The sequence below is a fragment of the Polypterus senegalus genome, chromosome 4 (assembly GCF_016835505.1).
Source record: "Polypterus senegalus isolate Bchr_013 chromosome 4, ASM1683550v1, whole genome shotgun sequence".
NCBI lineage: Eukaryota > Metazoa > Chordata > Cladistia > Polypteriformes > Polypteridae > Polypterus > Polypterus senegalus.
The window spans coordinates 139,728,226-139,743,634 of record NC_053157.1 but is presented as its reverse complement, the minus strand read 5'-3'; the positions used below and the strand labels follow the sequence as shown (position 1 = coordinate 139,743,634).

At 36.9% G+C, this 15,409-nt stretch overlaps 1 protein-coding gene across 4 annotated transcripts in view; it reads left to right on the top strand.

Annotated features, from left to right (window-relative positions):
* Nucleotides 1–15,409, top strand: part of atp8a1 (ATPase phospholipid transporting 8A1) — a 346,241-nt gene that overhangs the window by 199,046 nt on the left and 131,786 nt on the right. For all 4 annotated transcript variants that reach the window (XM_039751372.1, XM_039751370.1, XM_039751373.1 and 1 more), the window contains 5 exons: nt 540–609; nt 4,153–4,237; nt 6,007–6,146; nt 9,870–10,008; nt 14,229–14,293. In XM_039751372.1, the coding sequence (XP_039607306.1) occupies nt 540–609; nt 4,153–4,237; nt 6,007–6,146; nt 9,870–10,008; nt 14,229–14,293 (499 nt within the window). The remainder of the gene's footprint in view (nt 1–539; nt 610–4,152; nt 4,238–6,006; nt 6,147–9,869; nt 10,009–14,228; nt 14,294–15,409) is intronic.

Below are 15,409 nucleotides of genomic sequence, written 5' to 3'. Positions count from 1 at the left end.
CTTATAGCCCTTAGAATCCTTTTCACCACCAAGGCCAATTTAATGTGCACAACACTACTCTATTGCACTGATTTATTAGTCAATCTCATGATCACCTTAATCCTTTCTCATGAAGAACACCCCAAGATACTTATACTTCTCTTCCTGGGGCTGCATCCTAGTAAATGATATTAATGTTACCATTTTCCATAAAGTGTGATTAAATGTCATTCTGGGTGAAGCCCTTAGAAAGCTGTGTTATTCATATATAGTGATTCTGTTACTCCATCTACCTAACCCACCAGGGTTTCCCCAACTCCAAAATCACATTGTGTTTCATTGCTGATTCATCTGGCAACTGCAAACATATTTAAATGCTTTTGAGAATTATTTTATGGTAAGAGTAAATCTAATTAGATGGAAAGTAAATATATAGCTTTATAAAAATGAAACATAAAATTAATTGTAGAAATACAAACATAAAAAAGTGTAGGAGGTTTATACGCCCAAGAGATTTGTTGTATTTAATATTCATAACTTTCAAATTTGCTTTATTATAGCAATAGAAAAAGGATGTCTGTGATTGTACGCACACCATCTGGAGGAATAAGACTCTACTGCAAGGGAGCTGTAAGTAATTTGTTTCTGACATATTCATTCATCTGCCCATCCATTTTTGAAACCCACTTATCCAGTGCAGATTCACAGGGAAACTGGAGCCTGTCCCAGCAAGCATTGGGTGGAAGGCAGGAACACAACAGTCAATTACTTATGAAAAAGTGAAAGAAGAGAAAGAAAAAAATGGTTAAATAGAGAGATTTGAAATAGAGTAAATATGTTTCTGAGCAGGATATTATTAATTTTACTGCCATTTCAGAGCCATATTTTCATTTTGTAATATGAAAATTTCTCAAACTGTAGTGGAATCGCTAATAAATTTGTAATCACACTTTTCATTCAGTTGAATTATATTTTTTTTTTCAAAATTTCATAAGAAAGCAGTCTTTGGACTGCTGAGCTCTAATGTGGTCTGCTTAAATATTACTTTAGTTGCCTAGAAAAACTAAAAAAAAAAAAAGATTAAATTCTGTGAACAAAGATACTAAAGTCAAGGACGATTCAACAGTGCATGTCAGTTTGATTCTTCTCATACATCCATCCATCCATTTTCTAACCCGCTGAATCTGAATACAGGGTCACGGGGGTCTGCTGGAGCCAATCCCAGCCAACACAGGGCACAAGGCAGGAACCAATCCTGGGCAGGGTACCAACCCACCACAGGACACACACAAACCCACCCACACACCAAGCACACACTAGGGCCAATGTAGAATCGCCAATCCACCTAACCTGCATGTCTTTGGACTGTGGGAGGAAACCGGAGTGCCCGGAGGAAACCCACGCAGACACGGGGAGAACATGCAAACTCCACGCAGGGAGGACCTGTGAAGCGAACCTGGGTCTCCTAACTGCGAGGCAGCAGCGCTACCACTGCGCCACCGTGCCGCCCTCTTCTCATACATTTCTTTTTAATTGGAAGTTAGTTTTTGAATAATGGGGTTCTGTATTACTCACATTTCAAATAATCACAATACCTTGATCTTTAGTCCTTTTGAATGGATTAAGTATCTGTTCATCACCATATACTGCTTTACCATACGACAAAATGAGTTTGCTGGAATAGAATGGGCAATGACATGATCATTTTCTGTTGTATATGGGCATCTACAAATATGCGTTACATTAATTGATGCAGCAAATATAGTATTAATTATTTGCAGCAGACATAGGAAAAGCTAAATGGTAGGTAGTCTTGTAGAGGATAAAATTAGCCACCAGTTTCCCCCCAGTAGAGAACTCCCCCTCTGTTGTTTCAAACTACTTCCGTTCTGCTTCCAAATTATATGCTGTTCAAAACAGGTTCAATTTACATAAGATACAGGGTGGAGTGATGACACTCTCCTTCAGTAATGGTATTATTACGCAAGCAAGAATCCTTGTAAACTGTGGTGTCTTTGCAGTGATTGCAACAACCCACTCAAACTCCTCACTAGAGACAAAAAGCTTTTAAATTTCTTACGTGTGTTTTCCTTAGGGAGACCTCCTACTACCCTATAATTAGATCAGGTTTGTATAAAAAATAGATGGTGGATGCATTTGTGCTGATGTATGAAAATGTTGTATGATTATGCAGTTTTATTTTTCTGTTTTGTAAATTTGTTTTACTGCCCAAAACACGTGTATACTGTGTTTATAGTCTAACAGGAGTTGTCGATATACCAATGTGTAGTAAGTGAAGCCAACCCATTAAGAATGTTACCCAGAATACAGTGTGGCTCGAACTGAATGGTGAGTCACTGAAAACAGGAACATAGGACAAGAAGAAGCCTTGTCTCGTGCTGAGTTTGCTTGGTAGCAGTTTTGGCTGTGTAGATGAGCCATTGAGTGAAGGGTGAAAACCTGCTAAAACACTCAGTCTATTTGAGTAGCAGAGTGTTAGCAAGAATTTTGCTGGAGAAGAGACTTGCCCGTGTGCACAATTTTATTAGCAGAAGATTTGTTATATGTTAAAAAAAAATACAAATACTTTACACCTGCATCTACTGGAAGTTTTTAATTTTGGAATTTTGGACATGTGTCTTTGAAGCCCTGTGAAGGAGCACAAGTGGAGATCAGTGTGGCAAAGATTAAGTGTGAAGTGTTCTACAGTAGGCTTTGTATTCTTAATGACATATTTGCCAGTGACACAGTGGCTCCTGTTAGAACTGAAGGTGCCTGGTGGAGAATGTGACTGTCCTCTGTGAAGTGTGCTATGGATGAGAAATTCGTGAAAGTTAGGTGTTTGACAGAAGATCAAGTGAAGGTTAGGGAAAATGGCTTCTGTTGAAGGATCAGTCTGCAAAATAGGGAAATTTTGTTTAATGATCTGTGGGTGAGAGAGTGTAGGGTAAAATGGAAGGACCAACAGGATGCAGGGTTTTTTATTTGGTTCCTCTTAGAGTAGATGTTACAATGTCTACTCCACACTTGATTGAGAGCTCTGTCCGCAAAATAAGGGTGTCCTCTATTAATAATGAAATTCTCATTCGGAGTGCTTCATTACAGACGTCACCCTCATCACTGTAGAGGTGGTGGACTCTAAGGAACTGTGAAAGAGGTAAGATTTTTTTTAGTGTGTCAGAGATGAAAGGAACTATAGAGAACACAACTGCATGAGTCAGGTGGATTGTAATAGATAGAGGTTTTAAGTCCTGGAAAGCTCATAGAAAGACTGATTTCTGAAAGTGGTAGTATTGTGGTGGAAACGTTGACTGTTAAAGTGAGAGATGGATGGAAACTGGTAAAATCATTAATGAATTTCGTAGCTGTTTCCTGGAACATCTATTATTTATTAAATATGTCTGGCTTGTTATTGTTACTCTGTTGTTTATGTTCAAGCCTTTTAACATGATACAGTATTTTCCTTTATAGAACTGGCTTGTTTCAGCACCATGGAGAGTTATCCTACTTAATCCTTAGTTCAAAGGGCTCGGAGTGCAATATAGCTAGAACAATTTGTGGCTGAAGTCGATGGAACAAAGCATTTAGTCTTCTCAGTTATAAGTAAAGAAAAGCACTTACTAGAATTACCAGAGCATGTATGCTTTTTTGATCTTTTAGTTCTGTACTATTCACAGATGTCTGTAAAGTAACATTTTTCAAATTTATTTAAGTGTGTAAAAGTCAGATGATTCTATTAGCCCAAAAGTAACTACTGTATGTATCCAGTCTTTCCTATGGATCACATTCGGAGCCCATGGTGCCAAGAATAGGTGCAAGGATGAAAGTTCCTCTAAACTGTTTGTTGGACAGAAAGCTTTATGTAAACTACATTTAAACACTGTATCCAAGTTTGAAGCCCATGTACTGTGAGACAAAAATAATTCCATATCATCCTAAAATAATGTATTAAATCAAGAGTGTTTTGAGTGAGTCTTCGTTAATCTCACAATCTTCTTTTGTTTGTTAGATATATACAAAAACATTCTACAATATAAAAGCATATTTATAATCTTCTTGTTAGAAAATGGATTAAAGCAGTATTTACTATATTAATTGTTAAACTATATGGACATGTATTACATATATGTCCAAGTTGTTATTTTTACAATTATTATTGTCTTTTTTTTGCAGGACACAGTAATATATGAACGGCTTGCAGACAGTTCCAGGTATAAGGAAATAACTTTAAAACATCTAGAGCAGTTTGCAACAGAAGGTAAAAGTATCATGTTTTATAAGAATTTCCAACTAACGCTCTTACATCTATACTAATATATTAATTAACAGATTTGCTCTACCAAACTTGACTAATAGGTGAACCTTGAATATATATATATATATATATATATATATATATATATATATATATATATATATATATATATATATATATATATAGTGGATCATGGCCCGGACACAGACAAGCAGACACTGATAGTTCACCCAACACACATTTATTATACATATTCTGTTTACAATAAGTGCACACACAACCCCAGCACTCCCCCAAAGTCCAGGCCTTTCGCACACTGCCTTTCTCAGGTCCACCGCCAATCCTTTCCTCCAAGACTGTCTCTCTTCCTCCCAACTCCAGCCAATGAATGGAGGGAGGCGGCCCGTTTTTATATTCACCCGGACATGCTCCAGGTGCCACCCAACGAACTTCTGCTGGCACTCCCTGGTATGGCGGAAGTGCTGGCTGTGCACCGGAAGTACTCCGGGTGTCCCTGGTAATCATTCTCCCAGCACCTCCCAGTATGGCGGAAGTGCTGATGTCCAGGGCTCGTCGGGCATTTGGGCACCCCCTGGTGGTGACCACGGACCCCTATAGGGTTGAGCTTCCATGCTCCTTTCCCATGATCCCCATAGCCACCAGGGTGGTCACCCCCTCATGGTCCGGAGGAGGTGTAATCTCTCCTTCGGTCCTTCCGGGTGTCCCAGGTGGGTACCGCCCCCAGCCGCTCACCACATTATATATGTATATATATGCCAATGGTGGGGGTGGGCATTTCGGTTTGCCAAACTCTAAGTACAACTACACTCTACACAAATCTGCACCACATTTTTTATTTATTGAAGTACCTTCATATAGGCTTTTTCATATCATTACAAGCATAATTATTTTTCTTTCCTTTCTTCCTCTACTCCTTCTCAGATGAGCTTTGGTTGTCTCCTTTCTTAATTACAACTTGTTTGGATGAGGTGGACCGGATTGTTTTCATATTAGGTCTGAATGTACTTGGAATTGTCATAATATTGCCTCCAGGAAGCACTTCCTTGTCATACAGAACCTCAATAGAACAGCAGGGCCTCCTCCCTGCTGCATCTTCTGTTGGCACTCAAGGACTTCAAAAGGGACTACAACTCCCATGAAGCCCAGTAGTGCACAAAGTCAATAAGGGTAAGCTGCACCCAGTGTACTAGTGGAACACATGTCACTGGGAGGCAGTCTCCCTCTGTCTTTCCATCGTGTAGGCCTCCAGACCTGGAAAGGCAATGTCTTCCACAAAAGGGGCCTATCCCTCAACCATCCACCTCTGCCTTTCATTACAATACACATACTGCATGTGAGTATATAATGCTGTGACCTGTAGAGGGCATAGCAGAGCCCCCAAATCCCAGACATAACTATACAAGAGTCTCTGCTTCACACAACCACAATGCCGGGATGATTGTGAATTAAAAGAATTGAATTTTTTAAATACAATAAAATGTTACTTTAAGGAAGACCTGTTTTACTATAAAAGTTGAATTTCAAGGTCATTTGCATAAAACACAACAATCAGGTTATTTAAATCCTGGTTTATTTTAACTTAAATCGTAAATCAAAAAAGAAAGAAAACGTATTTACAAGCTAATATTTTTATTTTATTATCTTTTTGGGTTGATTAAAATATCAAAGCTACGTAAACAGCATCAAAATATTCCACAGTGACATGAATATTTTATATCGCTTTGTAATTTTAATTTACTCTGATTCTACAGGACTGAGAACATTATGCTTTGCTGTAGTAGACATATCTGAGACTGCCTACCAGGAATGGTTAGAAATCTATCTTCGTGCATCAACAGCAATGCAGAACCGAACACTGAAACTGGAGGAAAGTTATGACCTAATTGAAAAGGTGGGGTTTCTCCTCTTTCGTAACATTTAACTTTGCAGTTAATATTTTATTCTTTAACTCAAACAGATATTTTCAACAGTGGCTAATTTGCTTTATGATATGAAAAATTAAATGGATATGTAGGTTCATTGTTTCTTATGTTGGAAATATTAAATATCTTTGAGCCATCAGGCATTTGTCAATTTGATGGTAAAGGCTTTAGTCCTGTACCTCTTAATATACTGTGGATGTGTCCATTTTAACAAAAGGTCCTCACAATGATCTGATTTGTAATTTTTGTTACTTAGTTTATTATCCAGTTGAGGATCGGTAGCTGCCTTGTTCATAGTGTTAGAGATAGATTGTTGCTCCCACCAATCTTGAATTACATTAATTGAATCCAGAAAAGGGAAGAATGGACAGCCAGACAGTTCATGATGTCATCTGGTACTGTGTGTATGTTTTTGTGTGGTATTGTTTCTTTTTTTGGGTAAATACTTTCACAGTATTTACATATTAGTGATATTAGTAAAAACATGAGTATTTGACAGAAAATGTACACAGTGCATAATGTCCTGTAGTAAAGCGTGCACTGCCAGAGTCAAAAAAAACTTTTTTCAGAATAGCTTTTTAAACTAAAGGTTATATTGTTATAGAATATGTGGTATGGTGGCAAAGTGGTTAGCGCTGCCAGCTAATGGATCCAATGGTCAGTTGTTATCCATGTGGAGCTTGCATGTTCTCAATATGTCTGGAATGGATTTTCTTTAGGTTTTACCATTTTTCCTCCTACGTTGTCAAAGAGATGTTGGTTTGGCTGATTGGGGATTTTAAATTGGCCTCTAGGTGAATGTGGGTACTTTCATGAGTAGGCCCCACAATGGACTAAGGGGTGCTTTGTTTTTTGCTTTGTTTTGCTTCCTCCTTTGCAACTAGTACTTTGGTATAGGCCCTGGTCCTTCCCTGACCCTGAATTAGACTTGAGGATATTATGTAATCTTATATTATAATAGCATCCATGCCGGTTAATATTACCTTCAGATTTTTTTTTACCCCTTATTCAATATATTATCAGACATCTAGTTGCAGTAAGGCTATGATTTTTACAGTGTTGTGAAATAAAGCTTCATTACATATTAATCTTTTCACTAACAGTTTTTATATTAGATGAAATTGTGTGGTAATTTAAATCTGTTTGGCAGGACTATGTTACAGCATTGTTGTCTAATTGGTTTGCTTAATTAACAACATAAAGGCTTATCTTGTCCTCTATACAGTGAGTACTACATCCCATATATTTGTTTCATATCAATCTCATCCCTGAAAGGCATCTCTTTTAATTTTTCTGCCACAGCAGCAAGCTAATCTGTAGTAGTGAATATGAACCATGACTTTAAATTACGGCTTCTTGGAGAGTTAGGAGAAAAATTGTAAAAGTTAAACTCATTAACAATGTTAAGAGACCTTTCTTTTTGCTATACTGACAAATGAGATGAAAGTGCCCTGTACTTTTTAGTCATTCCTAAATTTTGGTCACTGCATAAAATTTGTGAAGGGCCTCCTATTTGGCTGTAAAACTGTAATTTGTGCCATTATACATACTTGGATAAATAATATTTGTAGACAGTAAAAACAATAGTAAGCTATCCAGTTTATATGAGAAAATGTTGCTTTCATTCATACAGGCTGTACTGGGCTAGATATTTATAAATTATGCCAACTATGTAATTTATTTAATGACTCAGAGCTGTACAGAGTAGCAGCAGTAGAAGCCATCTGCTTTAATTACATAAGAAAGCTTGCAAAGGCCAGTGGGGCAAAATGCTGCAGAAAGCAGATGCTTGTGATGGTGCAGCTGTATCATATCATCTGATTTTTAGGTTTATTTTTGGGCGGCATATCCTACTTTTTTTTTGCCTTGTTAAGAAAGAAATGTACAAAAAAAACACCTCTAAAAATTATGTTAATACTATGTTGGCATAAACTTTTTCCGGGTAAACAGAATTTTAATCTGTAGTGAACGTGTTATCTCCCTCGCCAGTCACTTAATAATTAACGACTTGCCACGTATATTCTTTCTTTCTTTCTTTCTTTTTTTATTTATTTATTTGTTTATTTATTTATTCATTTTACCCCTGTTATTTGCATACTGGTGCAGTGCTGCTGCCTCCATATCTACCATCCTGGGTCTGGTTGCTATTCCTGGCCACTGTTCAGTGTTATCCTTTAGTTTTTCTGTGTGTATATTTTTAAAGCAATGCCAATTTTTTTGTCACACCCATTAGATTTTGATTGCTGACTTTACATTGACCACGCCTGAGTGTGAGTGGGTGTGTCTGTACCCAATGGTGGGCTGGTGCCATGTTTAGAGTTGATTCCTGCCTTCTGCCCAGTTCTGAAAGCACAGAGTGGTGCTCAGTGCTAGTCCTCCAGGACTCCACTGGCTGTACATTCCAGGCAGTTTTTCTTCTACAATTGTGCGTTCTGTCATTAAATAATTTATATCCTTATCATGTTAGCCTAAATATTCTTTTTAGTTTTTGGATTTGTTTTCTGTAACAATTTAACAAGCATAACTAAATTTAGATTTTTTCTTTATTTTGAATTGCATTTGGTTATTACAATTAAGGGGGGACAATTTCTTTAAAAAAAGGTGTTTGTAGAGGTGAAAATGGAAATGCCTCTGTATATTAGAGAATAAATTATATATATATATGCATAAATATATTACATTGTCTTTCTGATTCCAGAGTTAAAGCTAGATTAATAAAAATATTATATAGAAGTGGTAATCAGTAGTTATATTTACATTCTAACAATTAGCATACAGTAGACAAAGATGTGAACAAACAAAAACTCTTGAGAAGAAGCACCTTCAGTGTTATTTCCATTTTTTTCACCTTTTCCCAAAATATCTTTAACAAGCAATGTAAAATGTAGTCATGTATGGTATATTCCTATGAAGGGGATTAACTCAATTGAAGCACAGTAACACACCGGTCAGTGCTGCTGCTCAAGGTTACAGAAACCTGAACACTGCCTATGTAAAGAGTGCATGCTCTCCCTCCTTTCCCTTTTCCAAAAATGGCGGACAGAGAACTCAAACTTGGCACATTGTGAGAGGATGTCTGTGTGTATGGGTATCTTGTGAGGGACTGGCAACCCACCCAAGTTTGATTTTCACCTTGTGCCTATTGTTGCCAAAGTATGCTTCAGCCAGCGCAAACTTCAGTTGGATAAATCATTTAGGAAATGAATACATGAGAGGATGGGAATTTTCAGAGTAACCCAAAAAATGTATAAATGTTGATGAAGAACGATGATAAATTAAAATGGAGTGAAAACCTGAAGCCCATGTGCTTCTAGGACTAGATCTGATTAACATAGACTGAAATACATTTTCTTTCTCCTCCATAAGGTGGCAGCAATGGTCTATAAGTAAGTTCACACATTAACCATTCTGGCCTGCAGTTTGAACTGCTGTTTATTTAATGGCAGTAATAATGATTGTTAGGTTACTTAGACTTGGCCTGTATTGTTTGAAATGACCCTACAATATTCAATTAAAGTCTGTTTCAGTGTATTTATAAAAAAATATTTTTTGTTCTATTTTTCTTTTTGTAATTTTCCATTTTCTCCTACTGTTAACCTGTTCAGTAACTGATAAATTAATATCTATGTTTCTGCCACCTTTTCCTGTCTGTATTCCTATTACCACATTTATTGCCATCCTTTTTCTTTCAGAATTTACAGCTACTAGGTGCTACAGCCATTGAAGATAAGCTCCAGGATAAAGTACCAGAGACAATAGAAACACTCATGAAGGCTGACATTAAAATCTGGATTCTTACAGGCGACAAGCAAGAGACTGCAATAAACATAGGTATTCTAGCAACACCAATGCATCAAATCAAAGTATTTCAACAGTGATAATTGTTAACACGTTTTATAATTAATAGATGTAGTCATAAAACCATGTGACATCATATGAAAATTACTAACATCACTGTCATACAATAAAATCAACTTGTCTATAAAAATGTAAGTGTGGAACATGTAAATAGGAGTATTACAATTACCACATACAGTATAAATACTGTACAGTAGACCCAGTGTGTTCAGAAAATATTTTTGGAAAAATAATCAAAAGATTAATAATGAAATATGACCATCAAAAATAAAGATTAAAAATACAAAGGTGCAGTTTCATGGAGAAAAAGGTAAAGTGAACCTTTCCCAGTTGGCATGCAATATTCAAAATTAAATAGATTCCCTGTGGAACCTGAAGAAATCTGTAAGAACGAAGTGGGAAAAGTACAGACATACTGTAACAACCAAAAAAATTGAAAAATCAGTTATTAAGAGAATGAAAATCTGGGACAGAGAGGTCACACATGTACTTAAGGATAAATGAGAGAATTTTATTTAAAACCTAACATGTTTTTAGTATGTACTTTTCATCAGGGCAGAGAACACTACAAATATTTAGAAGTTAACAAATAACATTTTTAAAGTAGAATAATTGTGTAATTTCATATTAAGAAAACATGCATACTTATTACAAGAGTCCTCACAATTTTAAAACATTTAGAAACATTAGAAAAATTTTGATGAGAACAGGCCTTTCATCCCAACAGAGCTCTCCAGTGCTATCAAATTAATTCCTCCAAAATAATACCAAGTTGAACTTTAAAGGATCCTAAAGTCCTACTGTCTTTCACACTACTGGGTAACTTATTCCATGAATCTATGGTTCTCTGTGCAAAGGAAAACTTCCTGAAAGTAAAGGTACACCATCATCTATGTGACAGTCCCAGTGGCAACTAAAATATATTGTTAATTAAAAACTGTAGTGACAAATAAGAGAATATCAAGAAAGCAAGTCCACTAAACATGGAATCTGACCCAATTTACTGTATATCCTCATCATCGCATTATACAGTATGCACAAACTATAAAAATAGTGATAAGTAATTTGTAGTCTTGTGTGGGGAAACTAAATGTCACTGACTAAGCTAGAGAGAGAATGTATATGAATGAAATTGATAATAACCTAAAGGGCATATAGAGGGTTGTTGGAGATCTCATCATATTTAAATAAAGCAAGTAATATCATCCCCTCACTACTCTGAATTTGATTAAGTAGGTTTGATAATGTTAAGTTATATTTTAACCAATGTCACGGACCACATTGAGTAAAAATGTCTTACAAGTGTTTAACATTAAGAACCAACATGGTTCATTACAGTTTCCAATGCAGTACATTTAATTCCAGTGCAGTGTGTAAAGTACCTGTATTCTGCATGTTAACTGATTTTAATCAAATATTGTAGTTGTGTACTGCAATATATTACCATGTCTAACCACATGGAAATTATTTCCTGTGTAAAACATGAGGTGAGAGCAAAAGGTAGACAAATGACACACTTAAAGTGATAAAAATACATTTTATTTTCAAACCACAAGTCAGCTCCTCTATGTTTAGAAAGGCATTTAAGTATGAAATGGCCATATATTGAATCAAGCAGGCCAAATTAATTTTGAGTGGATATCATGTTAATCATATATACTGTATGTTGTATGTTATTATAAGTTACATACTGTATCATTGAAATGTTTGAGAACATTATGAATATTCAAATTTAAATAATACCAAATGTTCTGTTTTACGATCTAAGATTAGATTTTGAAAGTGATAAACCTTAGTAAACTGAAGACTAATAAATGCATGACCTAGTGAGCGGCTGATCATAAATGTTCTACATAGCATATTTGTTTCACGCATTATGCCCACCATTGTAAACTGTAAGCTTTGCTCCTTTATTCAATTCAATGTTCTGAGCCTGCATACTTAAAATGATTATAAGAAGGCTAGCACTAAAGTCAGTCCATCATGGGTTAAACTTGCATCATTGCCTGCACTCATGCTGTATCTTATAAAAGACAGTTTACACGAGCCAGGGAAACTTGGATTCTTGAATGCTGCTGTCACAAACTTCACACAGAACACTACCCTACGAGCCTGAAACCAAATTCAACATTCAAATAGTATGAGGTGACAATGCAATCACCTAAACATGTAGAAACTTTATGGGGAAACAGGAGTATTATGGAGGCCAACACACAAAAGAACTACACAGAATGCACTCAAGATGAAGCAGTAAAATAAGTAAATAAATAAAATGTATATAGTCTGAGGCTATGAGACATGTACTTTGAGGCTCTGAGGCTAGGGATCTGTGCCTGCAATCAGAAGGTTGCCGGTTCGAATTCTGTAAATGCCAGAAGTGACTCTGCTCCGTTGGGCCCTTGTCCATGGCCCTTAACCTACAACTGCTTTGTCCTGGGTATGACATAAATCTTCATCCAGTCCTGCAAGCAGGTCCTCTAACTTAACAGGGAAAACTTGAGGGTTGGTGGCAGGATTGGCACTCCAGCCGCAGTTAAAAAAAACCAAAAAAAAACCTTACACTGTTGCAGGGTGGTGCTGAGGTGTCACCTGTTGCACTCAGGTCCCAGTCCAGGTGGTTTGTCTTGGGGTGAGTGTGACACTTACCTTCTCTAGATCTGTGCCTTGACACAATCCTGTCTCTAAGCAATTCATGCAATTCCTCTGACTTAATGGTTACATTTTGGTTTAAGGTCTGATAAACATTCTCAGCTGTGGGACTTTCTATAGACAGTGAGTGCCTTTCCTAATTATTTCCAATCAGTTGAATTGACCACTGGTGGACTCCAAACAAAGTCTAGAAACTTCCCAATGATGATAAATAGAATCGGATATACCTGGGCCATTTTACAAGTGTCACAGTAGAGGGTCTGAATACTTGTGTCGATGTGATATTTTAAGTTTTTTGTGTACAACTTCCTAAAATGCAGTTTTTGCTTTGTCATTCTGGGATATTGAGTGTTGCTTGATGTAGGTAGAAGATCAATATAAAGATTTTAGCACAAAGCTGCAACATTGCAAAATGTGAAAAAAATCAAAAGGTCTGAATACTTTATTAATCTACTGTAGACTCAATAATGTCAGTAGCGTTAGTACTGTCGCATGTTGCATAATCACCACCAAAGTCTAGTTGCTGAGAGGCATCCTGCATAATTTACTTTACTCTTACAATGAGATATTTTATGCAGTCTGGTATTTCCTCACTAAAAATGCATATTTAAATAATTAAATTAGTGACTTTGATTGTGTTTGTTGTTTTAATCATTATGGTGCATAGATGGATGACAAGGAGAGCTGCCAGGTAATTACATAGCATAAAGCAGGCCGGGGCTAATTCAACATCTTAAGGAAAAGAGGGGTCCCTGAATTGCCGGAAATGGCTTAGTTCATGTCACTGTGTAAGAGTGGGAACTTCCATGAAAAAATATACTTTGTAGCTATGCTTGATGGCCTGTTAAAGGAGAAGACTAGGACATCTGTACGAGAGAGACAAGGTTGTAGTTAAGGGAAAATGAAGAAGATCTGTGTCTACCTCCAGTGTGCAGCAGTCATGACAGCATACAGTAGAGAGCTCATCATCCATCTTGAGAGAGAGAGAGCGAGAAACCAGTTAGGAAATGCCACAGGTGGTAACACTTCATAGCCACTTGAGGCCATACAGATTCAAACAGGGACAAACATAGCCATATTGCCTGTCTAATCAAATAGGCATTCAAGTGTCTATTTCAGGACTTGGCTCTTTCAGGCACACAGAAGGTTCAGGGGTGAAGGAGTATCTAGAAGGGGAACTCATCTACATTCTAAACTAGAGACCTGACTCTTGAAGCTACACCAGAAGTAACCCTGAGGTGGGGTTTAAAAATATCTCATGACCACTGTTATCATGAATATGAATTTGATATTGGTAGTAGGAGTAATCACACATTTGACTGTCAGAAAGAAGAACAGAATCAACAGTCTTGAGAGAGAGAAGGGAGTAAGAAAGAGATTGATTCTTTGAGGGGAAAGTCCAATCTCTCACTCTTTTTTTCTTTCTAAATATATATGTATACATTATGTGGGTACTATTAATCTTTCTAAACTGTTGAAATAATCATGTTTATTAAATATGGATATAAAAATGTAAGTTTATTATTCTCCTTTTTCAAAAACAGGGCACTCTTGCAAACTACTGACGAAGAATATGGGCTTAATTGTAATTAATGAAGGCACCCTTGATGTGAGTATTGACCAAGTTTGAATATTTCAGTTTTTTGCAGCCGTGTCTGGGCAATTTGTAGACCAACAAGGGACACGGGTCAGTGTTGTAGTAGTGACTTTAGACAGGAATTTGGTTCAATATCTGCAGGGATATCCTTCAGCTCCTCAAACACCCAACACAAAAGCTTTGACATAGTTGTAAAAGCACAAAGAGTCTTTATTGTGGGAAAATCTTCTTTTAAATGTTTGCCATGCCACAACCACAAGTACAATAAGGCACAATTATAAGCACCAACTCTCTCTCTCCATCACTGCCTCTTCCACTCCCAGCAAGCTTCATCCTCTGTCTTCAGAACTATGGCTCCTGGAGTTGACACAGCTGACTTCTTCTTTGTAACACTTGGGAGTACTTCCGGTGTCCCATAAGCATTGTCCAAAAGTATTTCTGGGTGAGGCAGAAGCTCCATGAAGTAGGGGTCCCCAGTCACTGCAGCACCCACTGGTGGCACCCATGGAAGGGAATGGGGGCTGAGCTAGAACATTAGAAGATCTAGATGAGAACAAGCCATTCAGACCAACAAAGCTCGCCAATCCTATCCACTTCAGTAGGCAAACTGCAAGTCCCATGATGCCCTGTGGGATTCCGGGGCACCACTGCAACCCAGGGAAGCTGCCATCTAGGGATTCAGGGGAGATAATGCCCTGTGCATGCACTCAGATGTCCCTCAGAAATGCTATGGCTGTTTCTTCATTTACCACATAGTATTTGTGCTAATTTCATATTTAAGAATGTTCACTTAATTGTATTTGACTAAAATGTTTTAGTTTAACGATTACAAATACAAAAAAATCCTTACAGAAAATGCAGTAGTTTGTTATGTATTTAGTTTTCTTGGTGTCTTGATGAATGAATTTTATGCAAAGTGTTTTGTAATATTTCCATATTTATCTATTTATGTAGTTAACTCTGGAGGTACACACTTTCTCTTTGATTAGATTCCTTCGACCAGACAATAACCTTGTTTTCCAAGATCTTTATTTACCTATCAACTAAACACCCATTCAAAATATGTTTATTCAGTGAGGCCATTACAACATTATTTTTTACAGAAATATCTCCATTATGGAAGGATAG